The sequence below is a fragment of the Diospyros lotus genome, chromosome 3 (genome assembly GCF_014633365.1).
Source record: "Diospyros lotus cultivar Yz01 chromosome 3, ASM1463336v1, whole genome shotgun sequence".
Taxonomy (NCBI): domain Eukaryota; kingdom Viridiplantae; phylum Streptophyta; class Magnoliopsida; order Ericales; family Ebenaceae; genus Diospyros; species Diospyros lotus.
This window is the reverse complement of record NC_068340.1, coordinates 7,469,576-7,497,411: the sequence shown is the minus strand read 5'-3', so window position 1 is coordinate 7,497,411 and position 27,836 is coordinate 7,469,576. Positions and strand designations below refer to the sequence as shown.

The following is a 27,836-nucleotide window of genomic DNA, read 5'->3' as shown; positions in this document are numbered from 1 at the left end:
ATTTCTTTAACTAAACCCTATCAAATTTTTTCCAACAGAAAGGGATTATCCATGAGTCCTCTTGTCCCTATACTGCTCAACAAAATGGAGTAACCGAGAGGAAAAATGGGCATCTATTGGCTATTACTAGAGTACTCCTTTTTCACCTTAATGTTCCTAAACACTATTGGGGAGAAGCAGTTCTAATTGCCACATCCCTCATCAATTGGTTGTCTACCCAAACTCTTGACTCTCTCAGCCCCATGCAACTCCTAACCAAACACTCACCTAATATTCATATCCTTAGTTGCTAGAAACCAAATTTTTTTGGGTATATATTATTTTTCCATATTCTTAATCCTCATAGAGACAAGTTAGACCCTCCAGCTCTAAAATGCGTTTTCATTAGATATTCATCTACCCAAAAAGGCTTTAGATGTTACCATCCCCCTTCAAAAAAATTCTTTGTGTCAGCTAATGTGACTTTTGTGGAAAATATGCCTTATTTTGACCATTCTCATAGCAGCCAAACAATCACAAACAGAGACCCAATTTCATCTTTGCCTGATTTGGATTTTTCTTACTCTTTGTCTTATCCTGGTCCAGTTAATCCTAAGGATTCATCAAATATGATTTAGGAGGATCCTATTCCAAGTACTCCTCCTCTACAGGTCTCTTCAAGACGGAAGCAGCTGGTTTCTATCCCTATGTATGTCCAAGAGTCCAATCCATCTCCCGGACCTGCTACTAAGAGCACTTACAATCTCCTTGAAATCTCATCAGGTAAATCTCCTATTAATCCCTCTGGATCTATAATTGAACCTGTTAGTGAGCCTGAAATCTCTCAAAGTGATCTTGAATGGCTTATTGCCATTAGAAAAGGCACTAGGACCTATACCAAGCATCCATTGCATCTGTTTTTGTCCTATTCTAAATTATCTAACCCACATAAAACCTTCCTGACCAACCTACATACCATACCTATTCCCAAGCACTTTACTGAAGCTATAGGGGATGAGAATTGGAGGAATGCCATTGAAGTCGAGATGGTAGACCTTGAAAAAAACCAAACTTGGGAGTTGGTTCAATTACCTGGAGGAAAACACCCGGTGGGATGTAAATGAGTTTACACAGTCAAATATAATTTTGATGGGACATTAAACAGATATAAGGCCAGACTAGTGGCCAAGGGACACACTCAAGTATATGGCATAGATTACCTAGACACATTTGCCCCTCTTGCAAGGCTAAACACAGTTCAAGTACTCCTATCTCTACCTGCATATCTAGGCTGGCCATTGCTGCAATATGATGTAAAAAATGCCTTCCTACATGGAGACCTAGAAGAGGAAGTTTACATGAATTTACCACTTGGATATAGTCCAACTACCCAAAGATCATGTAGTTTGCAAATTGAAGAAGACTTTATACGGTCTTAAACAATCTCCTAGGGCTTGGTTTGGTCGATTTACGAAAGTAATACTTACTCTAGGGTATAAACAAAGTTAAGGAGACTATACCCTCTTCATACATCACTCGGCTATAGGGGGAGTAATAGCTTTACTTGTGTATGTGGATGATATTGTTATGATCGGAAATGATGAAGAAGGTAGGAATAAACTCAGGGAATGCTTAATCAAGGAGTTTGAAATTAAAGAATTGGGAAGATTGAAATACTTCTTGAGCATAGAAGTTGCCCACTCAAAAGAAGGCATATTTATTTCACAACAGAAATATATTGTGGATTTGCTAACAAAAACCAGACTACTAGGTTGTAAGGCGGCTGAAACTCCAATTGAAACCAATCATAAATTGGGGGAAGTTCCAGAGGATAATGAAGTTGATAAGGGGTCCTACCAAATGCTAGTGGGAAGACTAATTTACCTAGCTCATACTTGGCCAAATATTGCATATGCAGTGGGAGTGGTTAGCCAATTCATGCATAATCCAAAAGAAACTCAACAAAGGGCAGTTTATAGAATATTGCATTATTTGAAAGGAACACTAGGAAAAGGCATTATGTTCAAAAGGGGAGAATGCATGACACTTGAAGCCTATACTGATGCATTATGTTCAGTGATGGACAGGAGATCTACATTTGGGTATTGTACCTTCCTAGGGGGTAACCTTGTGACTTGGAGAAGTAAGAAACAAGGTGTAGTGGCTCAGTTAAGTGCAGAGGTAGAATTCAAATCCATGGTTCTAGGAGTTTGTGAGTTGCTTTGGTTGAAAATACTACTAGATGACTTTGAAAATCATTTTGGTAGCACCTATGAGAATCTATTGTGACAATAAATCAGCAATAAGTATTGCTCACAATCCAGTCTAACACGACAAAACTAAGCATGTTGAAGTAGACAGACATTTTATCAAAGAAAAATTGGATAGTGGCTTGATTTGTACTCCATATATATCATCTTGTGAACAATTTGCAGGTATTCTAACTAAAGGGTTACCCACAACCATTTATCAAAAGATGACTAGCAAACTTGGAATGGATGATATCCATTCTCAATCTTGAGAGGAAGTGTCAACGATTGAAGTTTAAAGCTGGATGATTGGCTATCAGATTTAAAAGGATAAGGAGCTGATTAGAAGATAAAGCCTTATTTATTTTTAAGTTTTTTAATCTCTTATGTAAATCTGTAAATTGTAAAGTTATCTAATCCTACTAATTAGGATGGCAATCTGTTCCTAGTTTTTAGGAGAATTATTAGGAGATTTCTTGTATATTTATTAGCTTACACATGGAATGGAAGAATCGAGGAATTCTATTCTCTTCAAAGTTCCTTTTAACAGAGATGAGCTTGAATAAATTGTAAAAGTTCATGTTAAGGATTTAAAAGTGGTTTCTATCTAATATGGATGTTAACTGGAGAAAGTTAAGCAAAATCTCAGTTTTGGTTAATATGAACCTAAGTGAATTCAGTAGACTGATGAACCAGGAGAAAATCAAACGTGTGGTGAACCCAGTCAATCTCATGTTCAAGATTGACCTGGGCTTGTGTCTGGTAAAGCCAAGCTTTCACATAGTTTGGGGTCTTGGTTTGTTGAGTGGACTCTAGCCTTGCTCGTTTCAGTATTGAAAACTAGTTCCAGAACTTAAGGCATGTAGTAGAAAGTGAAATCTACAACATATTCAGAGGCCTTGGTTGTTGAGCTTACTCTAGCTTTGCTTGTTTATAGCCTAGTTCCAGAACTTAAGGCATGTAGTAGAAAGTGAAAACTTCAACATATACAGGGGCCTTGGTTATTGAGCTTGCTCTAGCTTTGCTTGTTTATAGCTTTGATAGCTAGTTCCAGGAAAGTGAAACCTTTACCATGCCAAATCAGGGACCTTGCTTTATTGAGCTCACTCTAGCTTTGCTTGTTTATAGATTTGAAAGCTAGTTCCAGGACTTTAGGTTTGTAGTAGGAGGTGAAATCTGTCTTGAATTATCAGGAGCTGTTCACTTGTTGAAAATGTTCTTCAGTTTTCTATCACCAATTTTCTATAAAATCTCTAGTTTTTATTTCCCATAGAAAATTTAAAAAATGTGCTTAAATGTTAGAATTGCCGAAAACTAATTTCCAATCTAGAAAATTAGAATAAATGTTCAGAAAAGGAAAAAAGAGAAACACAGGTTTTTCTTTTGTGTAATTGTTACTTGTATTAGAGAAGTAGATGGAGATGATTTGGAAAAAAAAAAAATTGTTGAAATTACATTTTCCAATTCTCCAAATTAGTAAGGAAAATTTGGAAAATTCATTTTAGGAGTTTTGCAAGTTAAGTTCAATTTTGGAAAACTGCGTCCAATTTCTATTTAGAATTTTTTGTATTGGAACAAATTTTTTAATTTCTTGTTTTCTAAGGAGTAATTTTCTGGAAAACTGGAGCTCTTTTCTACATCTGAACAACCCCTTACCTACTTTAGCCACCTCCAAATGTTCCAAAAAAGTTCTAAATTTCTAATAGCAGTGGCTGCTGTAAAATTAATTGATTTGGTTGCAAGACCTTGATAGAGATGGTTGGAGATCTAGAATTAATGTATTAGATTCCTCACCTAGTAGGATTAAGGATTGTGATTGTTTTTGTTGTTGGTTGTGCACTTTCAAGGTGTAATGGATATTACTCTAGCATGTCCCTTGTTATATCCTTTTTATGTTCTCAAGGTTCCAAGTTGATACTTATATTTTTATTTCAGAATTATATAAATTTGGATTTGGGGTGCTCTGTTATGATTTTCATAATCAACGTACATGATTTCAAGAACTTCTTACCATAGTTGTCAAATTGAGATATGTGTCGTGAATCTAAAGGCCTAGTTTTGTATCGTGAATCGTGAATCATGAATCATATTGTATCCTATGATACATAACAATTTCATAAATAGCTTAAAAAAATATAATATAAAAGATGTTTATACGTATAACATGAAGAAAACACTCAAAACAATAATTTTAACCCAAGTTTAACAAAATTGATATTGTGTATGGCACTAACAAAAACTCCCAGGAATCCAAATTAACCATAAGTCTTACAAATTGGAAATAGTGGAGAGAGTCGAGAGATGGTTCAAGTGATGGGCAGGGACCAGATAAGCTTTCTTGGGGAGCAATAATCCTTGGGAGACTGTTCACATGCTTATCATAAGCTTTTTTTTTTTTATAAATTGGTTATTGATGTATATTTTTGAACTCAGTACCCAGCAATAATTTTCCCTGGAATCTGTTAGGACCTTTTGGATTCCCATATGACTGTTCGAATTTGCATATGGATTTGATTTTTAAACCCTGCAACATTTTTGAGGACTGCTCACACTGATCAGTGTCAGGAACCTAATATTTGTATAAGGGTTTCTTGGTATTTTTGGCATGGTAGTTATAGCAGTTGTACTGTAACAGGTTGTTCAAGCTTGTACTTCTGTATTGGCAGCCTTATTGGCGCCAGACTAAACCACCTGGATTAGTATAAAACCCCTTTCCAGCTGAATGAAAAGGTATCGAAGCATTTTTCCAAATAATTCTCTGTTTCTTTCTCTCTCGCCTACTTCTGTTTTCCCTCTCCTTCTCTGAATCCTTCTCACATTTCTCCCTAAGTTCTACCCTAATTCTCTCAATTAGTAGAGAATTGGCCTTCTCAGATCTAATAACCTGATGTTATTCAGTTTTGTTTGAGTGGCTGGAAGACTAGAAGGACTTGGTTCTTAGGCTTTGTATGCGGCTGTGGCAATAGGAAATATAGGCTAATTGCATGTTTATTTAAGTGAGGGGTAGATAGGTTATTTCCCGGGTATTCTCTCATGTTGTAACTCACGCCCCTTATGTCTATAAATAAGAGGCGTGGGGGTAGACTGCACATAGCTAATTTACTGATCATTCTCATTGACTGTGAAGAGTTGTATTGCTAGAGAAAGGATAGAGAAGATATCTTTGTAATCTTGCAGTGAGGGTTCTTGTTTTGTCAGTGAGGGACGAGGGGTGTGTGAGTGACTTCCTTGTACAGATTTCATCAAGTTTTCTAGTGGATTGCTCTCTCTGTGAAGGCTGGATGTAGGACTGGTGTTATCAGTCTGAACCAGGATATATCTTGGTGTATATTGTGTGGTTTGATTGTTCTAACTCACTCTTGTCAATTCTTTATTTTCGGTTTATGTTGTATGTTGTATCGGCCTGTTATTGAGGGTTAGAGTTAGTGATTTGTTGGCTTCTTGGGTAGATTTATCAGACTGCCAGTGCCCCCAATGGTAACACCTGACAATCAGGCTGCAGAAATTCCACTTGAACCATATTCTTTTGTATTGCTCATATTGTGCGATACACACAAATCGTATTGTATGATACACATGATATGTGTTGCGATATAATACATTCTTCGATTTGTATCATTGAGCATGTGTATCGTATGATACTAACTACCGTGCTCCTTACTTTCTTCCAATAGTTAATAGTGTTATAACTATTAGCGCATGTAGAAGATTCAGAACATACTCAAAACTACAAAATGTAATCAGTAAATTAGGGGCTTTAACACAAACCGTGACTGGTGCAATGTTGGTAATAGAATATTCAAGGAAGTATCTAGCAAAAAGCTAAATGGAAAAATAATTTTAGGTATTAATTATCTAATTTGCATAAAAAAATCAAAGGAAAACTATTAGCCAATTAGACATATCAACACTTACTGAAATTAATAAATGAAATCTGAAAATTGGTTAAAGAAGGATTAAATCCTCTAGAGAATCAACTACAAGACAGAGAAGCAATATTGTTTTTGTGCTTGAAAGTAGAATGACTCAATTCCATCAAAAGTCATGGTATTGTGTCCCCTCCAAATGGTCCATTGTTAGGACCTTTGGAACCAATAACCACATCTTTGCTCTTATTTTTCCAAACTTAGTGACTCCAAGCAATGAAAAAATGAAGTAATTCCACCCAAATCTCACCAAACCACTCAATTAACAATGACCATAGCTGCTTAACCAGCAGACAATATAGAAGCACACGGTTAAGGAAACCAGCATCAAGTTTGCACTTATAGCTTGAACTATTATGAATCTGCCCTCTCTTAGCCAAATTATCAATGGTGAGAATTTTGCATCCACCAGGGGAGTAATTAGAGAACACCACCTTTGAATGAGTATTCAACAATCACACTTGTGTCCAACAGAAAGATAAAACTCCCTTCAATCAATCAAGGGATCATAATGGTGTTTAACATCAAAACACCCTCCTTTAGACCACAAGCTTCTCGAAATTGTCCCCTGAACCAACATGAATATGTTAATACCGCAAATCCAATATAAAATGGCATTGTTTCCCAAGAGTTATCTTCTGAAATTGTTATACCAGGAAATTTGTTAATTCTTCGCAGTGATAATCTCTGACAGAAGCTTTCCTATTCCTTGGTACTCTAGCAATAATCAGAAACATGTCCTTAAACTTTCACACATTCAAACCATTGATGCAGGGTCTCAGTGACCAGTGTGACTTTGTAATGGCTGCTACAATTACCCTGACCAATCATTAAGAGTACAGTTGGTAATCCTCCAACATCCTGCAACAGGTTGAAAATTCTCCAAACCAGTTCCACAATAATTTTTATGTCACATAGTGGCACAATTTTGAAGTAGACAACATCAAAGGAGAAGTTTGATACTAGTGAGAAGTGATCTTGATATAGGTGTTACTCCAATATGGCTCTGAAATGGACCTGCTTTAGAAGATATGGTCTATCTTTTGGGAAATGGCCCAGGAGGAAAGTTGTCAGAGGATATCCCTTACAGATTTTTCTCCCTAGAATCATGAGCTACATGGTTCATGATGCACGCAATTGGCATTGACTACTTGTGCTATACCACATGGACTGTTGTTTTAGGAAAAGTCCAATTGCCTCTGAGTTTGAATTTATGTATGACTTTATATATTCATGCGTACATGCGATTTGCCTCTATGCATGCACGCATGTTTTTTTTTCTTGAGGCAGCAATTGATGTGTGAGGAATGATGCTTCATACATGTAAATCCTTTCAATCTTGATGTTGCTGGAATTTAAATTCCTGCTTTATTAGGAGTACTGAATGTGCCTACCATAAGTACCAGGCATTTGTTAACAATATATACTTAAGTAATTATGTAATTATGGTATTTAAATGCTGCATGGTTTCTAATAGCATGTAGTTCCACTGCAGGTTTTACTATATTGCCTAAATACTGCAGTGAAGGATATATATCTTCTGAGACAGTCTTTCCTCTTGGTGCTATATCTAGGACTGCTTATTTATATTTGTTAATTTGTGCAGACGTGTTGCACAAGAGCTTAGCGTTCAGCTTGGGGAGGAAGTGGGCTATGCAATTCGGTTTGAAGATAGAACTTCAGAGAAAACATATATTAAGTAATGTGGATTTATTTGTTACTAAAAATCTTATATATATTGCCTTTTTTGATTTTTTGACTTTGCTGTCCAATTATATGGTTGTGGTTGGCACAGATACCTTACTGATGGAGTTCTTCTCCGTGAAAGTCTTTCTAATCCTGAGCTCAATCAGTACTCTGTTATAGTATTAGATGAAGCTCATGAAAGGAGTCTAAACACGTAAGATTCATTTTTTGTTTCAATATTATGGCCTGTTCTTTTAGTTTATGGGTTTTTGTGATTTCTCTTTCTAGTACTAGATTATAGAATCCCTATCATGTTTGACACTTTTCTGGTATTTTAGTTTGTCTATATTGGATTCCGTCTCTGCATTTTTTATGTATGATAAGATATACACTTATACATACTTTTGCCTTTGAATGTGGAAATAATGTGTAGGGATATATTGCTGGGACTAATGAAGCGATTGATTAAAATGCGTTCATCCAATCTGAAGGTCTTGGTTACTTCAGCTACTCTTGATGGTGAGAAAGTATCAAGATTCTTCTCCAACTGCCCTGTACTCAATGTCCCAGGGAAGTTATTTCCTGTGGAAATATTTTACAGCACAGAGAGTCCCAAAAGTTATATTGAATCTGCTTTAAAAACAGCCATTGGTATGACTAGACCTTCATCTTATATTTGTAGATTTGATAGCCTGATGATTGACTCAGCACTTTCTTATTCTTCCTCTTCTAATCAATCTTTAGGCTAAAAGTCTTAAATTTGCTGACATAACTTTTACGTTCCCCCTCCCCCTTCAGTTTCAAAATTTTACTTGTTATTTCAGAATGTGATGAGAAATTTATTTTTGACAGATATACATGTTAGGGAACCAGGCGGTGATGTCTTAATATTCATGACGGGGCAGGTGAGGATTTTGATTTCTTATGTCTTGCATGAAATAGTTTGGACTATTTATTTTGGATATTATGTTATTCATCATGATTGTTTGGTTAGGAAGTTAAATATGGCACTTTTCATAGGATGATATAGAGAAGCTGGTCAAGAAGTTGGAGGAGAGAGTTCAAAGCTTGGAGGAAGGGTCTTGCATGGATGCTATAATCCTTCCTCTCCATGGATCTTTGCCGCCAGAACTGCAGGCAAGCGTTATTATTTAAAGAGTTCTTTTACTAAATTGAATGTTCATTTTACTTTTCTTTTTGTCCCTACTTCTTAGCCTTTTAGGTGTCAGTTGTTTTACGCCACTCCTTATAGCTTTCCTACATGTCATATCGGTAACTCTAGTATGTCCATATCTTTTTCAATTTTTTCCTTGTTTCTTCCTTTCAATTTCTTCCTTGTTTCTTCCTGCACCTGAATCTGTCCAAGATTATTTTGTCAAGCGATGAACTATTTTGTTATCCTGGTCAAAAGCATCTATGACCTTTTGTCATTAAGCTTCTTGCTGATTGCAAATAGGGACATGGGTATGGTTCTAAGCTTGTGGGAAAGATCTTGCCTGGATGATACAGAGAAATTGGTCAAAAGCATGCTTATGTTCTGTGATCTTTTGTCATTAAGCTGCTTGCTGATTGCAATAGAGTGGTTCTACTAATGTGTAAATTTGCTACTCTCCTAGAAGTATGAAGCAACTTTGTTTTTGCCGAGTACTTTTTGGTCTGTTTTACTTGGTTTTCAAGTACAGTGTGTCCTTTTACCAGTTCCTGAATTTTAGAGATTTGTGGAGTAATTCCTTTATAGGTTGTTCAACAAATTTGATTCTTGTTGCACTTGGGTGACACCCTTTGATGCCAGAGTGCCAGTTGGTCTATAAAGTTTATAGTACTGTTTTATATGAAAAAAACTACAAGATTTTGCGGCTTTTAGCTTTGCTCATTTGTTCCTCTCTCCTTGTTTTTTTATTGGGTTCTTCCATTGTTTGTTTTGGTGAAGTTCTATTCACAGGTCTACTTCTGAATTATGTGAACATGTCCTCTTTCTGTTTTTGAGATCAATGTTAAAGTAGGATTTGGATTAAACTGTTTCTTTTAGCTGTAGATAAAATAGGTTCCTGTTGTTCTCTTGCTGATGCTTCGTGTTTACAATTTCCTAATAGGTCCGAGTATTCAGCCCTCCACCTCCAAATTGCAGGAGATTTATTGTTGCTACAAACATTGCCGAGACTTCTTTGACTGTTGATGGTGTTGTGTAAGCCTACTCCATTAAGAATATGCATTAGCTTTGTTGTCATTCATTTACATTTTATATTTTTCTTGTGATTAAGTTCTTTGCTTGCTTCTAGTTGGTTTGCCAAATAACATTACATATGCATATTCTTAGGGCCAGAAGAAAAAATACCCTTTTCCAGAACTATCTGTTTGTGATTTATTTTTTTCTGTAAGGTAAAAAGTGTATTTGTAATACTGACAAATCAAAGCAAGTTTCTTTTGATAATTCAGAAGACTGATGTAAATATTTTGATGTTTAAAGAGTATGCTTGAAGTTAATGTCAAAAGAGTCAAGTTTGGTTAATAGCCATTTGTGTAGTATAGATGAATGTAGCCACTGATTGAAATGACAAGAAATCAACAATGAAGCTGGACATGCAGACATGCATATTTAGTCTAGTTTGCACTTTTATAGTTGTCTGATCTGGAATAATATTGACATCAAACACGGTTTCTTTTGGGCCTTCCGAGTTTGGATTAACATGCCTTCCCTCTATTGATGGTTGCATATAAATGATAGGTATGTGATTGATTCTGGTTATGTGAAGCAACGATTATACAACCCATCAACTGGCATGCATTCCCTTGATGTTATTCAAATAAGCAGGTAAGAGATTGATGATCTCCAACATTTCACCTTTTGCTGCATGTATCAAGTTCACATACTTTTGAATTCATGTTTGTGATGTTCTTTTTGTTCAATTAATAAATGGTCTTAGCGCACAAGGCTTCTCTCTTTGTGAGAGTCAGGAGAGGGCCTGCTTTGTACGCAACCTTACCTTTTCTTTTTGCTAAGAGGCTGTTTCCACTTCAGTCACAAAGGAGCAACCTTGCTGTTGGTACTAATGAATTCTTTTTTCTCAATTAATAACAAATATATTTATCCCTTTATACGACTTTAGGAAGACCAAAGAAAACTTGGTGGAAAGTGCATATTTATGAGATGGGACGTAATGGCCTCACGAAAGACATATCTATGGATAGAGATGATTGGAGAGCTGATTCATGTAGCCGATCCCACCTAGTTGGATTAACTATAAGGCTTGTGATGTTATTGTTGTGATATATCCTTGCGTGCAACTTTAGTTTGCAGGGTGTCCAACTTGTTTTGATGTATTGCATACTTTGTCTCTGCTATGTCGGGCAACTGAACCTCCAAAAGAAAAATCTTGGGAAAATTGTCTCTAGATGGATAACCCTCTTTTTCTTTTTTTTCAAAAAGAATATTGCCAAAAGGGGAAAACCCATGACAAAGCAAATCTCAAACACCTTAATGACATACATCATTGAAGAACTTCACAAAGGAGTCAGGAGAAGAAGCCGCCTGTCTTCTGACCCACAAAAAGCTGACCCTCCAAGGTGGCAATTCTTGGAAAGGCAACTCCTATGTACTTAAAACTTTTGGACTTCTAGAATAACAAGATGCTGATGGCAAGCTTTAATCTTACTAGGTGGGGTTTGGACTTCTAGAATAATTGGAACATGTCCTAGTCTTTGGGCTTAAATTCCTCTCTCTCTCTCTCTCTCTCACATTGGTTTCTATTATTGGTTTTATATGTGGCTGATGAAAAAGGAATTTGCATAAAGCAGATTCATTCATCATGTTCTCAATTATGTATTCTTTTTCTCACTTTGACCAGTTAGAATTTTAGTGAGACCCCATAGAAACACAAATCCCTAGGTATGACAGATATATGGTGCCGATGACAACATGAAAAACCATCACATGAAACCAAACTTAAAATGTGTGCTTAGATTTTCTTATAGAAACCTCTTTCAAAATACTTCATTTCTTCATAGTTTTTGGAGCTGTCATTAGTTCTATGGATCACTTTGGTATATGGAATAGGAACATATGTGGCATGCCATCACGTGGTAGAACACGGGTAAACTTATAAATATTATTATCAAAATCTAAAATACAGATACCTGGTTGAATAACACAACCTAATCTAGTGATTTTTCTATTTAATCATCCTATAATACAATTTTTGAAACATGATTCATAATCACCAATTGCATCTTATCCTAACCAAGTTAAGGTTGGTTGCACGGCATTTATAATATCAATTGACTTCTAAAAGTTACATTGACAATAAAAATCCATGCAAAGGAACAATGTAACAAATTTTTATACTGGATGCCCTTTTTGACGCAACACCCTAGTGAGTGAATGATGAGACATGATATTGTGAAACCAACGTAATTATCATATTTTTCTCTCTGTTAGAGTATCTCACAGCACACTACTCTATTCTCCCAACCCAAATAGCTTCCTAACTTACTCAAGATGAACTGATATTGTAGAACACAAAAGAAACAACACAATCACAGAAGAAAACAGCAAGAATTATCCTGGTTCGGTCTTGAAATCCAAGACCTATATCCAGATTGCTTAGAAGCCAATCAAATCCACTATCTTGAAGTCAATCAAGGATGATTACAACGAGAACTTAATCCCTCCCGCCCATATACTCTGAAAGCTGTAGGGAAAATGGGAAACCAAGCTAATAACCAGCTATTCCCAACCTCTCGCACTCAATCCCAACTCAAGACAGAAAGTTGAAACAAAACCGTCTCAATTTCTGGCACACTAAGACTCTCTCTTACTTTGACCTATCCACGACCCCTATTTATAGGATATAAGGGTGGCGGAATACATGGGATAAAATAAAACCAACTAACCACCTAACAGAAAAACATACAGCTGGCACTTCTTCTAGAAACATACCTTCTAGAAGATCAGTTATATCTAACCGTTCAACAGAAAAATATGCAGTAAAACAGTAAGATACATTTTACCTAATCTAATACAAATGTTACAACAAAATCTCCACCCATTTGTACTTCGATTAGGCTTTATCTTAGACCTTCACTTCTTGGAATCAACACTGCCCTCCTGGATCTATCTGAAGGATCTTCATGCAGTGTCTAAGCTTTGCTGAAGGGACCGGTTTTGTAAACATGTCTGCTGCATTGTCTTCTCCTGCAATCTTGGTTAGTAAAACAGTTTTATCTTCAACAATTTGCCTTATGAAATGATGCCTTACATCTATATGCTTAGTTCTTTCATGATGGGCTTGGTTTTTAGACAAATGTATTGCACTTTGACTGTCACACATCAAAGTTGCTTTGACATCTATACCTAGGAGCTCACTAACTAGACCCTTGAGCCATATAGCTTCTTTTAAGGCATCAGCTACAGCTATGTATTTAGCCTCTGTAGTGGACAAGGCTACTACATGCTGTAAACCTGATTTCCAGCTTATAGTTGAATTCCACAGTTGGAAGACATAGCCGGTTGTTGATCTTCTTTTGTCTAGGTCTGCAGCATAGTCAGCATCTGAGAATCCTAGGATGCTGGCTTCATCTCCTAATTTAGCTCCACCATAGGTTAAAGCATTTCTTATAGATCCTTTAATATACCTAAACATCCATTTCACTGCCATCCAGTGAGATCTCCCTGGATTTGCCATAAATCTGCTAATGACACTCATTCCGTGGGCTAGATCAGGGCGGGTGCACACCATGCTATACATAATACTGCCTACAGCACTAGCATATGGAATGCGATCCATTTCCCTTCTCTCTTCCTCAAGATTAGGAGACTGATCTGAGGATAATTTGAAGTGTGCTGCAAAAGGTAGGCTAACAGTTTTAACTTCAGCCATACCAAACCTAACTAGGAGCTTTTCTAAGTAGGATTTCTGAGAAAGGTATATCTTCCTATGAGGCTTATCTCTTGTAATTTCCATTCCTAGAATTTTTCTAGCCTCACCCAGGTCTTTCATTTCAAATTCAGCTCTCAATTTTTCTTTGAGGAGCTGGATTTCTTGAGAAGAATGACTTGCTATAAGCATGTCATCTACATAGAGCAATAAGTATATGGAAATACTAGCAGATAGGTGTTTGAAGTAGATGCAACAATCATAGGAACTCCTAAAATACCCTTGGCCTAACATAATCGAGTCAAATTTTCGGTACCATTGCCTTGGGGACTGCTTAAGTCCATATAAGGACTTTTTAAGCAAGCATACTTTCTCCACTGCTCCCTTAGCTTCAAAACCTTTCGGTTGGCTCATAAAAATCCTTTCTTCTAGGTCCCCATGGAGGAAGGCTGTGGTGACATCCATTTGCTCAAGATACAAGTTCATTTGAGCAGTGATAGCAAGGAGTATTCTTATAGAAGTATGCCTCACAACTGGGGAGAATACTTCATTAAAATCAACTCCTTGAACTTGAGTGAACCCTCTAGCCACTAGCTTAGCCTTGAACCTAGGTTTGGATTGATCTCCTGATCCTTCTTTAATTTTATACAGCCATTTACAACCTACCACTCGCTGCCCTTTTAGTTTTTCAACCAATTTCCAGGTGTGGTTCTTATTTAAAGATGCAATTTTGGATCTCATGGCTTCCTGCCATTTTTCTGCATCTTTAGAAGCCATTGCTTCTTCATAGGTAAGGGGTTCTTCTCCTATGGTTTCAGCTGCACTGTTAAAGGCATAGGCTACCAGATCTGAAAAACCATACCTTTGGGGTGGTCTACGGGATCTAGGTTGCCTATCTCGAGCCACATTGTATCTGTCAGGGTTTGCAGTATCTCTAAGGCTTGAATCTACTTCACTGTCACATTCTTCTTCTTCTATTTGAGGGGATCCTTGGTCTAGATCTTGGTTATCTAAAGGTTCATGATCAATCTGCTCATAATCTGAGGTTTCCTGAATCGGATTTGGAATTTCACTTGGGATCTCCTCCTGAACTGATCTGTTAGGTTCTATCTGATTTTGTTGAGGTTCATTGCTTCCTATTTTTATGGTAGACTCTTCATCAAAGTTTACATCTCTTGTAACTATGGTTCTAGGGCCATCTAATTCTAGATTCCATAGTTTGTAGCCTTTGACACCTGATGGGTAACCAATAAAAATGCATTTCTTAGCCCTAGGTTCTAGCTTACCTTGCTTTACATGTGCATATGCTAGACACCCGAATACTCTAAGATGGGCTAAGCTAGGTTTATGGCCGGTCCATTTTTCATAGGGAGTTTGAAGGCTGATAGCTTTTGAGGGTGTCCTATTAAGAACATGGGCAGCAGCAGCTACTGCTTCTCCCCAAAAGGACTTGGGTAATTAGGCATGGAATAGCATACATCTTACCTTTTCTAAAAGGGTTCTATTCATTCTCTCGGCAACCCCATTTTGCTTGGGATTTCCGGGAGCTATAAGATGCCTAATTATACCACCTTCCTTGCACATTTGATCAAACTCCTTATTGCAAAATTCCAATCCATTATTGGTTCTAATAACCTTAACTGATCTACCCTTCTAATTTTCTACCATATTTTTCCATGATTTAAAAGTTTCAAAAGTGTTATCTTTTGATTTTAGGATATACACCCACAACATCCTTGAAAAATCATCTATTATAGATAGGAAATATTTAGAACCTCCATTGGATTCAGTTTGGGCTGGACCCCATAAATCAAAATGTATGTAATCTAAGGGGGCTTTTGAAGAGTGGATTGCAGTTTTGTTGAATTTTACTTTTACTGATTTACCTAGAATGCAGGATTCACATTTAGATAGTTCTAGAGACTGTCCAATGTCTAATATACCTTGGCTAGCAAGTTCCTTGAGCCCTTGCTCATTTATATGTGACATTCTTAAATGCCACAAACTTGCTTTGGATCTGGAATTTTTGCTGGCTGCTGAAACTTCACCACATAAAGTGGTGGCCTGCAATAGATAAATCCCATTCTTTAAAACTGCCTTCATGCATATTAACGATCCCTTAGAAATCTGAAAAGATCCTCCATCTCCTTTAAACTTATAACCATTTCTATCTAGTTCTCCAAGAGAAACTAAGTTTCTCTTTAAATCTGGGACGTATCTGACTGAGGTGAGAGTTTTTGTGGAGCCATCATGAAGTTTTAATCTAATGTCTCCCACTCCTTGAACCTTACATTCATGGTCATTGCTGAGCAAGACCTTTCCACCATTAACTTCTCTGAAATTTTGCAACCACAGTCTTCTTGGAGTCATGTGGAAAGAACAGCTAGAATCTAACACCCATTCTTGGCTATCTGCAAGCTCACTAACTATTAAAGCTTCGGAAGTGTCATAACCTAAGTCACAACAGTTTGCTCCACCATCTCCTAATTTTCCCTTGTCAGCTAAGTCTTTCTTTCTCTTTGGGCATAGCCGTTTGATGTGTCCTTCTTCCTGGCAGTAATAACACTTTATCGGGCCTTTCCCATTTCTAGACTTAGACCTAGATTTACCCCTCTTCTTGTTTTCCCTTTTAGAGCCTCTGGACCTTACTGATAATGCATCTCCTGAAGTGGTTTTCTCATTCATTTTGAACCTAAGTTCTTTTGAATTTAAGGCACCTATAACATCTTCTAATGAAAGTTTATCTCTACCATGTTGAAGAATGTCTACAAAATTTTCGTAGGATTTTGGCAGGGAATATAGAAGAACTAGGGCCTTGTCTTCCTCTTCATACTTAACTCCTATATTTTCTAAGTCTAGGCACAGTTTGTTAAAGTCATCTATGTGGTCAAGCAATTTATTTGATTCTTGCATTTTGAAATTAAAAAACCTGGCCTTTAAGAAGAGGCGACTGGATAACGATCTTTGGAGGTATAAGTCTTCAAGCTTTTTCCAAATTTCTGCGGCTGTCTTCCATTTAGAGACTTCCCTGAGGACTTTATCGCCTAGACTTAGGATCAGAACGCTGTAGGCTTTTTTGTTGATCTCTTTCTTGGCTGTTTCTTGTTCCTTCGTCAGCACTGGAACTTCTTTTCCAGTGGATGCGTCTGTAGCTTTTACTTCTTGCTCCAGGGCTCCTTCGAGTCCTTGACTGCAGAGGAGCGCCTCCATCTTTATCCTCCATAGGCTGAAATCATTTGATCCATCGAATTTTTCGATGTCAAATCTGGAGGTTGAGGGAGCCATATCAAATTCTTGAAGGAAGCGAAATTCCTTGAGTTTCTTGAGAATCTTGATTGCCGAAGAACACTTCTTGGCTCTGATACCAAGTTGTTAGAGTATCTCACAGCACACTACTCTATTCTCCCAACCCAAATAGCTTCCTAACTTACTTAAGATGAACTGATATTGTAGAACACAAAAGAAACAACACAATCACAGAAGAAAACAACAAGAATTATCCTGGTTCGGTCTTGAAATCCAAGACCTACATCCAGACTGCTTAGAAGCCAATCAAATCCACTATCTTGAAGTCAATCAAGGATGATTACAACGAGAACTTAATCCCTCCTGCCCATATACTCTGAAAGCTGTAGGGAAAATGGGAAACCAAGCTAATAACCAGCTATTCCCAACCTCTCGCACTCAATCCCGACTCAAGACAGAAAGTTGAAACAAAACCGTCTCAATTTCTGGCACACTAAGACTCTCTCTTACTTTGACCTATCCACGACCCCTATTTATAGGATATAAGGGTGGCGGAATACATGGGATAAAATAAAACCAACTAACCGCCTAACAGAAAAACATACAGCTGGCACTTCTTCTAGAAACATACCTTCTAGAAGATCAGTTATATCTAACCATACAACAGAAAAATATGCAGTAAAACAGTAAGATACATTTTACCTAATCTAATACAAATGTTACAACACTCTCAAAGCCAAAAGCTTGATATCTTTAGATTTTTGTTCACTATGTATGGTTCTTTCCTCTCGAGAAAACCTTTAAGAGAAGAAATGTGCAAAAAGTATTTGGATTATTATGATCACAAATTCATTGTTTTGGAATGTTCACTTGGGTAATATAGTGTTTCTTGGTAACATAGGTTTGGAGAGGACAATATTTTGCTTCTAAGCTAACCAAAGTGAAATCTTTATGAGCTTTTAGAGGTAGAATGAAATCTCCCAACACCCAAGATTGATGGTTTATTCCTCTAGAAAGCAAGTTTGCATTATGTTTAAATGATTGAAGGAAATGGGTACCTTATATTTTCTTCCCTCTTGTAGAACACTTAAGGTTTTTTGACTTTTAAGGAAACATACTAAGTCTTTTAACCCTTAACATCTTAAGGTAGAACACCTACTTACTTTTTCATTAATACCCCAAATGGTGGGATAAAGTCTTGGTATGTAGTTGTTTGTTACCCTAGAACATATGTGGTGTGTTTGGTTATAGTTCTAAAAGTCTGTTTTTGGTTTCATAACTAGATAAAGTAAAAAGGGTAAATTTCACATACCACCTCTGAGTTCGTCTAAATTGCATCGACCACTCCTGTGTTTTCAAAATTAACACACACCTCCCGAAGTTTTTTGACCACAAATTACTTTCCCCTTGTCGTTAACAAATGGTGATAACTTTTGTGAATCCCCAAAATGCCCTCTTCTTCTCTTTCAATGTTACACCCAAAAAAATAAAAAAAAATTTACAGCAAACTTTGGTTCAAAATAACCCAATTTGAACCCTTCAAGGTTTGAAGGATTGGTTCATTTCCTTTGAACTTAGAAGGGTTAATTCCTTCTTGGTTCGATCTTATTGAACCTAAAAAAGGGTTCGTACCTCATGGGTACAATTTGAACCTTTTTATTTATTTATTTATTTTTTTTTTGGGGGGGGGGGGGAAGGGGTTGGGTTTTCAGTAAAACCAATCTTCATCTTCATTTTCATTTAGGTTTGTTTTGACTAGATATGGGTTTGTTTCTGTGAGAAAACAATTATGAGAGAAAAACCTAAGAGATTAGTCTCTATGTGTTATTTATAATAGGCACAACGAGCCTAATAACCTACAAGCTTAACCTATGTGTTTAGCCTAATTACATATACAATAATATGCAATATATCTAATTATACTAATAATTCTAATACCCCCCTCAAGCTGGAGCATAGATATCATATGCACCAAGTTTGTTACAGATATATTATATTCGAGGACCGTTTAGAGACTTGGTGAAGACATCGGCAAATTGATCATTGGAGTTAACAAACTCTGTAACAATAACACCTTTAACCAGCTTTTCTCTAATAAAGTGACAGTCGATTTCAATATGCTTAGTCCGCTCATGGAACATTGGATTGAGAGCAATGTGCAAGGCAGCCTGATTATCACAAACAAGCTTCATAGGGGACACTTCACAAAACTTGAGTTCCTCCAAGAGTTGCTTAAGCCAGATGACCTCACAAGTTACATTAGCCATAGCCCGATACTTTGCCTTTGCACTGGATCTAGTTACTGCATTATGTTTCTTATTTTTCCAAGAAATCAAATTTCCTCTCACAAGAACACAATATCCAGAGGTCGATCGACGATTAGAAGGAGAGCCGACCCAATCTGCATTTGCATAACAAATATCTGTGTGCCCCTTATCCTCATAGAGTGGCCCTTTACTCGGTGCTCATTTGATATATCTCAGAATCCAGATAACAGTATCCCAATGAGAATCACATGGAGAACTGAGAAACTGACTCACCACACTCACAACAAAAGCAATGTCGGGATGAGTGACTGTGAGATAGTTCAATTTGCCTACCAATCTTCTATACCTTCCAGGATCTGAGTAAGACTCCCCCTGTCCTGGCAAGAGTTTTGACATTTGGGTCCATTGGGGTGTCATCGATTTGCAGTTCACCATACCAGTTTCTTCTAAGATGTCAAGTGCATACTTCCTCTGAGAGATTGAGATCCCATCTCTTGATTGAGCAACTTCAATACCTAAGAAATACCGGAGTTTGCCTAGGTCTTTATAGTCTGAAAGTGCTGATGGAGATGTTCCTGCAGATTTTGTAGACCAACCTGATCGCTTCCTGTGATAACAATGTCATCTACATAAACAACGAGGTAGATATATAAAGAAGAAGAATATCAATAGAAAATTGAATGATCAGCTTCATTTCGAGTGAGACCAAAGGCTTGAACCACAGTGCTGAACTTGTCGAACCACGCTCGTGGAGATTGTTTCAGGCCATAGAGAGATTTCTTGAGTTTGCAGACTGGATTGGACTCCCCTTGAGCAACAAAACCAGGTGGTTGCTCCATATAAACTTCCTCTTGCAAATCACCGTTAAGAAAGACATTCTTAATGTCCTATTGATAAGAGCAGCCAATGACGCGTGGTGGCCATAGAGAGAAATAAGCAAACAGACGCCATTTCAGTAACTGGAGATAAGGTATCACTATAATCCAACCCATAGATCTGTGTAAAGCCTTTGGCAACCAAGCGGGTTTTAAGACGTTCCACTTGTCCGTCTAGGCCCACTTTAGAGGTGAACACCCACCGACAACCAACGGGAGTCTTTCCTGGTGGCAAAGACACCAAATTCCAAGTGCTAGCATAATGCAAAGCACTCGTCTCATCTAACATAACCTGACGCTAACTAGGATGGGACATGGCTTCACTTGTGGTTTTAGGAATAGAAACAGAAAAAAGGCTCGAAACAAAAGCACTATAAGTAGGTGACAAACGATCATAACACAAAAAGTTATAAAGAGGATGTGGATTGCGAGTATATCGTGTTCCTTTGCGGAGTGCAATAGTAAGGTTGTCGGGCTCAGGATCCATGGTAGGAGTGACCACTAACGGAGAGAGTGAGTCTAGAGAGTCGTAGTCAAAAGGAATGCCGATGCCAAGAGCAGGATGAGGACGACAGTGATAAGTAAGAAGTGGAGGATCCGGGGAGTGCGGACCGGAAGATGGAAGTGGAGGGTCCACTGAGGAGGAGATAGACGGATCTGATAAGGGTAACGGAAGAGAAGGAATAGGCAATACTTGGTCAAGACGCTGTGAATCAGGCTGAGCAACCGAGAAGGAGGACTATTGTTCAAAGAATGTGTCATCAACAGACATAAAATAGCGGTTCAACTCAGGAGAGTAACATTTATAGCCTTTCTGCAACCGGGAGTAACCAAGGAAAATACATTTGAGGGATCTGACAAGAAGTTTATTTTGCCCCGGTGAAAAGGAATGCACAAAACAGGTACATTCAAATACACGAAGGGGAACAAAATAAAGGGGCGGGGAGGGGAACAAAAGAGAGTGAGGAATGTTATCCTTTAACACTAAAGATGACATGCGATTGATCGGATAACATGCAGTAAGAACAACATCTCCCCATAATTTGGTGGGAAGATTGGCATGTAAAAGTAGTGTTCGTGCAGTTTCAATGAGATGACGATTTTTACGTTCGACAATACTATTTTGATGAGGTGTATAAGAACAAGAAAATTGATGTAGAATGCCACAAGTAGTCATGAAAGTAGTAAATTGAGAAGAAAAGTACTCAGGGGCATTATCACTATGTAAAGTACGTATAGAAACTCCAAACTGTGTTTTTATTTCAGTAGTGAATGTCTGAAAGACAGAAAACAACTCAGACCGACTCTTCATGAGAAACAACCAAGTGCAGCGAGAAAAGTCATCAATGAAAGTAACAAAATATGAGAAACTAAGAGTAGAATTGACACGACTGGGCCCCCATACATCAGAGTGCACAAGAGAAAAGGGAGCCTCAGCCTTATTATTGACACGACTGGAAAAAGAACTACGTGCGTGTTTACCACGCTGACATTACTCACAATAAAAAATAGACAACGATGACAAACTAAGAACTAATTTCTTCAATTTGGAGAGGCTAGGATGACCAAGACGAGAGTGGAGAAGATATGGGGAAGCAGCACTAGTGCAAGCCATTGGCACAACAAGATGATAGTGATCTTGTGACTCACGTCCGACGCCAATCGTCCGCCCTGTACCCTGGTCCTATACACAAAAAGAGGTAGGAGTGAAAGTGACTGAGCAGTTAAGGGTTTTAGTAAGCTGGCTAATTGAAATCAAATTGAAAGAATAGCCAGGGACATAAAAAATCGAATTTAAAGATAAACACGAAGTGGGTGTGGTTTGGCCTATCCCTTTAACTGTAGTTTTGGTGCCATCGGCCAGGGTAACTGTAGGTAAGGTATCAGAATAAGTAAACAGAAAAAAAGTTCATTACCACATATATAATCAGTGGCGCTAGAATCTATAATCCAAGGACCAAGAGATGGGCTTTTAGCAACGCAAGCAACGAGATTACTAGGATGAGACTGTTGGTGATGCGATCACCAATCAAGACTCGGCCCAAGGCTTACCCAACCAAACCGGAACAGTAGCACTGAAATAGTAGTAAATAGTATTTTAATACTTCTTAAGTTTTAGAATTCTACTTGATTTAGGATTCTACTTCATGATTCTACTTGATTTAGGATTCTACTTTATGTTTTTACTTGATTTAGGATTCTACTTCATGTTTGATTAGGGTTTTATTTTTATTAGAATTCCAGTTAACTTTTATTTATGATTTATTTCTATTAGGATTTTAGTTGGATTTTGTTTACAAATATTAGATGGATTTGGATTAGCCAAATACTATAAATATGCCTAGAATCTAGAGTTTGTAATTAAGTTTTTCTCAATTAAATTTTAGCAACCTATTTGGGTTTTCTTAGTAAAACAATATTGTTTTTGCGTCTTCTTGAAAGTCAAGCTTCGGTCGTTGAAGTTTGTTCTTTCAAGGGTTTATTTTAGTGTGTTTTCTTCACACACGCGCTACACGCTGCGTCAAGTGGTATTAGAGCTGTTCATCAATCAATCAGATGGTTAATCTTGAAGGTAACGGTAACAACCAGCCTCTTGACAGTGATCGGGGGTTGCCTGCGGTTTGGAGAGCAATCGAAGAACAACGAGAAATAACTCGTACAATGGAGCAGCAATTGGAGTGAATTCGCAACCAATTGGGCATTTTACAACGAGTTAAGGATAATCGAAACCAGATTAATGGCGTGAATCAAGCCGGCTACATTAAACCGGGAAGACCAGCCATTAATCATGTCCTCATTAATCCTAGAAGACCAATGATGGATGATAGCGACAATGAGGATGATCTTGGTCGTATGATAGCCAACCCTAGTGGTAAAGGGGTTAGGAGGAATGCCAGCAACACAACCATTGGGAAATGGATGAGTATAAACTAAAGAATGGCTTTTTGATGAGTTTGGAGCTTGATTTTGAAGATTATGTTGTCCCAACAACCTCAACGTTTGCAAACTCAGGTCTGATTTATGTTGCTAACATGACTGAAACTCCAAGGTTATTGACTCATACTGGGGTATTTTTTAGTCCCGAGGGCTTAGGCATTGCTTCGCAATCCAAGGATGGTGGTGTTTTTTCTGATCGGCTTGCGACTGTAAAGGAGATGGAGGTCATGGTAGCAAATCCTTCTAAGTTTATTCAAGCTCTGGCATGGTTGAATCAAAGGCAATAGGAACATATTCACCTTCGCGATTGCAAAAACAAGATGGTCACATGGGTTTCTTTGTGGATCCCGGGCTAGTTAACTCGGGTAGTGCAACTGTTTTTGATATTAATCTGAAATTAGATTCTGAAACTAAGAATGTTGTAACAGTTACTGCTATAGCTGATCAAGTGCTTACACCAGAGGAGGATTCAAGCATCAATATTTTAAGTGATGGAGAGACTACTGGTAGTCATCAAATACGCCTTTATTCGAAACAGTTGCATAACAATGCTTCTCCAGGTAAGAAAAATCTACAGATGAATTCGGAAGCTGTTGAGGAGTCAAAATCAAGAAAGCTGATGAAAGGAGAAGGACCTATGATAAGATCTACCATATTAGAGAAACGCTCAAAATGGAATATTCAATGTCCTTAATCTAACAGTAATAATATAATGGAGGCAGAGGGCAACAAACATGGCGATGGTTGGACCCATGCCAACGAAGATAAGACTAAGAGGGGGAGGAATGTCTTTGTTCATGTTCTCTTAATAGAAAAATTCAAGCGGTTCAAGAAGATGCCAAGCAAAAGTTGCACAAATAAGAAATACAAGGCAACAGCTGACAAGCATAGGAAGCACAAGGTATTTGAGATTGGAGATGAAGTCATGATATTCTTGAAGAAGAAACGGATTCCAGTAGGACAACAGAACAAGTTTAAGCCAAAGAAGTATGGTCCTTACAAGATTACAAAGAAGATCAATGATAATGCTTATGTTGTGGATTTGCCTAATTATATGGATATTTTCAAACATTCATTGTGGCTAATTTCTCTTTGTATTTACTGGACGTGGATTTGTCCTACCCGGATCAAAATTCGAGGTCAAATTTTTTCTCAAGTGGAGGTGAATGATGCAGTCACCAATCAAGACTCAGCCCAAGACCTACCCAACCAAACCGAAACAGTAGCACTGAAATAGTAGTAAATAGTATTTTAATACTTCTTAAGTTTTAGAATTCTACTTGATTTAGGATTCTACTTCATGTTTGATTGGGGTTTTATTTTTATTAGGATTCCAGTTAATTTTTATTTATGATTTATTTCTATTAGAATTCTAGTTGAATTTTGTTTACAAATATTGGATGGATTTGGATTAGCCAAATACTATAAATATGCCTAAAATCTAGAGTTTGTAATCAAGTTTTTCTCAATCAAATTTCAGCAACCTATTTGGGTTTTCTTAGGAAGACAGTTTTGTTTTTGCGTCTTCTTGAAAGTCAAGATTCAGCCATTGAAGTTTGTTCTTTCAAAGGTTTATTTTGGTGTGTTTTCTTCACACACGCACTACACGCTGCGTCAGTTGGGTGGCCTGAAACTTCAAAAAAACATCATACTTAGCTGCAGACATAGGTATCAATTGTGAACTCGTTGCAGATTGGGCAGAACTATGATCACTCTGGAATGCATGAGCTGCACTGGTAGATGATATAGGCGGAGTAGCTGGCCAACCATATTTCTGTTAGGCCCCCGGTTTTGCATACTTACTATAGGCGTCATAAGCATCTGAAGGGAGTTGAGGGTACAGCTGGAGGAAGCACCAATCAGCAGGTGCGCTAAGAGGTAGGATAGATATTTGGCTGGTTTGTGTAACAAACCAGCAGACACGCCTGCATAACCAAATACGGTTATGCAGGAGAGAGAAGGGAATAACAGCTTATAAAAGGGGTAGGAAGAGAGTGAGAAAGGTGTGAAGAATTTGGAGTGATTGTAGGGGAGTTCTGGGCCTCTCGAACGCCAGTTGCTGCTGTTCTTACTTTCATTTTCTTGTAATTCCAATTATGAAATACAATTCAATCCATTTCATCCATTGGAGATCCTTCCTATCGGTTGAATCACATCATTTTGGTATCAGAGCAATAGTCGATCGCCATGGTAAACTTAACCGAGAGAGTGGGGGACCTGGAGGGGAAGGTTGACACGATGAGGGGAGAGATTCGAACCATCAATCGGAACGTAGCAGAAATGCTGGAGCAGTTTGCTATCATGCGCACAAGGTGGGACGAACAGGAACGGGAGCGGAAGGCTAAGGCTCATGGGAACGACTGGCCACCGGAATTGACCCCAGATTCCGAAGTGACACCAGGAGGGGGTATGAGTCACAGAATGGAGGGAAGCATGAGCGTTGCATGGCGACCGGAGGGGAGAGGTAGGAGGCTGGAAATGCCTACCTTCGAAGGAGACAATCCAGACGACTGGATTTTCAGGGCGGAGAGATACTTACTTCACGATCAACCAGCTCTCGGAGGAGGAGAAGATAGAGTCCGCTGCATATGCTTCGAGGCAGGGGCCCTCGCTTGGTTTCAGTGGGAGTCTAGGCGCAAGGGGATCCGTAGCTGGGAGGGGCTCAAGCAGGGAATTCTTAACCGATTCCGCCCAACTCAAGAAGGGTCGCTGGAAGAGAGGTTCCTTGCTCTGCGACAAGAAGGCACGGTTAAGGAATATAGGTTGATGTTTGAGGCATTGGCGGTACCTGTGTCAAACGTCTCTGAGGCGTTCTTGGAAGGACATTTCATCAACGGCCTTAAGCCTGAAATTAAGGCTGAGATCAGGGTATTACAACCCAGGGGGTTGGATCGGGTCATGCTAATAGCGCAATGTATAGAGGATAAAAATGCAGCCGTCCTGAGCTGCGGTAGGGGGTTCGGACCAGTGGGAAGTAAAATTCCCACCTACTCTACCACTAACACCGTTAGAATCCCTCCCACTCAATCCAGAAGCCCGACTCCTTATTCGAGAGTCTCGAACCAGGTGAGCAGTAAGCTACCAGTGGCTGAGAGTGGTAGTAATGTTCCTTTTAAACGGCTCAGTGAGGCTGAGTGGAAAGCCAAGAGGGAGAAGGGACTGTGTTTCCGTTGTGATGAGAAATACTCGATTGGCCACAGGTGCAAGAACAAGGAGCTGCACGTTATGATGATCTATGATGAAGAGAAAGAGAGGGAAGGATCCGAAAGGGGAACCACGGAGGTGAGAGAAGACGAGGGAGGAGAGGAAGTGCACCAAGGCAGTGAAATCATTGAACTCTCTATGAATTCGGTGGTTGGTTTAACAACACCGCAGACCATGAAGCTACAAGGCGTTATCGAAGGGGAACCAGTAGTAGTACTGATTGATGGGGGGGGCGACGCACAACTTTATAGCGGCCGAGTTAGTTCAACGACTGGGACTGCCGCAAACAGAAACGACTGGTTATGGTGTTATCATGGGAACGGGAATGGCAGTGCAAGGGGCCGGGATTTGCAAGGGGGTAAAGTTGCATCTACAAAACTTGCAAATAGTGGAAGATTTTCTACCTCTGGAGCTGGGTAGCTCAGATGTAATTCTTGGGATGAAGTGGTTGGCTGCGGTGGGAAAAATGAGAGTGGATTGGAAGGCCTTGACTATGAAGTTCCAGGTGGGGGGATTAGCCATGACCTTCCAGGGAGACCCTAGGTTGAGCAAAAGCTTGGTATCCCTGAAGGCAATGATGAAGGCTTTCAAGGAGAATGGAGAAGGAGTGCTGCTTGAATTGGGAACGATGGCATCTGATTACAGTGACAAAACGGTCGAGATCCCACCGTTCCTTAAGCAAGTGTTAGCTGAGTTCGAGGAGGCGTTTTCAGCACCTGAAGGGCTGCCTCCTTTCAGAAAGAAGGATCATGCCATCAACCTGCTGCCAGGCACAATTCCGGTCAGTGTGCGGCCCTACCGTTATCCCTATCTACAGAAAAACGAGATTGAAAAGATGGTAGGAGAGATGCTAGCCGCAGGGATCATACAACCCAGTTCCAGCCCCTTTTCGAGCCCGGTTCTGCTGGTCAAGAAGAAAGATGGAGGGTGGAGGTTCTGTGTGGATTATAGGGCATTAAATAAGGTGACAGTGGCCGACAAATTCCCAATTCCAGTGATTGAAGAGCTGCTAGATGAGCTTCATGGAGCCAAGGTCTTCTCCAAACTCGACCTTAAGTCCGGGTATCACCAAATTCGCGTCAAGGCAGAGGATATTCCAAAGACAGCATTCCGGACGCATGAAGACCACTACGAATTCCTCGTAATGCCTTTTGGATTGACTAACGTGCCAGCCACATTTCAGTCACTGATGAATGACATCTTCAGAGAACAGATGAGGCGTTTCGTGCTAGTTTTCTTCAACGACATCTTGGTTTTTAGCAAAGACTTTGAACAGCATGCACAACACTTGTGCTCTGTTCTGAAGGTGTTGGCAGCTAACCATTTATTTGTGAATAAGAAGAAGTGTTCGTTCGGACAATTGGAAATTGAGTACCTAGGTCACATTATATCACATGAAGGAGTCTCGGTTGATTATAACAAGGTAAAAGCCATGTTAGAGTGGCCCTCTCCCGCCACACTAAAGGAGTTGCGTGGTTTTCTTGGTCTCACCGGGTACTATAGGCGTTTTGTTAAAGATTATGGCAAGATAGCTTGGCCACTCACGGACAGACTCAGGAAGGGTAATTTCTTTTGGGATGAAGCGGCTGAGCAA

At 38.7% G+C, this 27,836-nt stretch overlaps 1 protein-coding gene across 3 annotated transcripts in view; it reads left to right on the top strand.

Moving 5' to 3' along the window:
- Nucleotides 1–27,836, top strand: part of LOC127797194 (probable pre-mRNA-splicing factor ATP-dependent RNA helicase DEAH4) — a 51,055-nt gene that overhangs the window by 5,524 nt on the left and 17,695 nt on the right. For 2 of the 3 annotated variants that reach the window (XM_052329823.1, XM_052329822.1), the window contains exons 2-8: nucleotides 7,761–7,853; nucleotides 7,950–8,054; nucleotides 8,274–8,491; nucleotides 8,693–8,745; nucleotides 8,861–8,977; nucleotides 9,934–10,025; nucleotides 10,566–10,652. In XM_052329823.1, the coding sequence (XP_052185783.1) occupies nucleotides 7,761–7,853; nucleotides 7,950–8,054; nucleotides 8,274–8,491; nucleotides 8,693–8,745; nucleotides 8,861–8,977; nucleotides 9,934–10,025; nucleotides 10,566–10,652 (765 nt within the window). The remainder of the gene's footprint in view (nucleotides 1–7,760; nucleotides 7,854–7,949; nucleotides 8,055–8,273; nucleotides 8,492–8,692; nucleotides 8,746–8,860; nucleotides 8,978–9,933; nucleotides 10,026–10,565; nucleotides 10,653–27,836) is intronic. The other variant, XM_052329824.1, reaches the window with a different exon arrangement.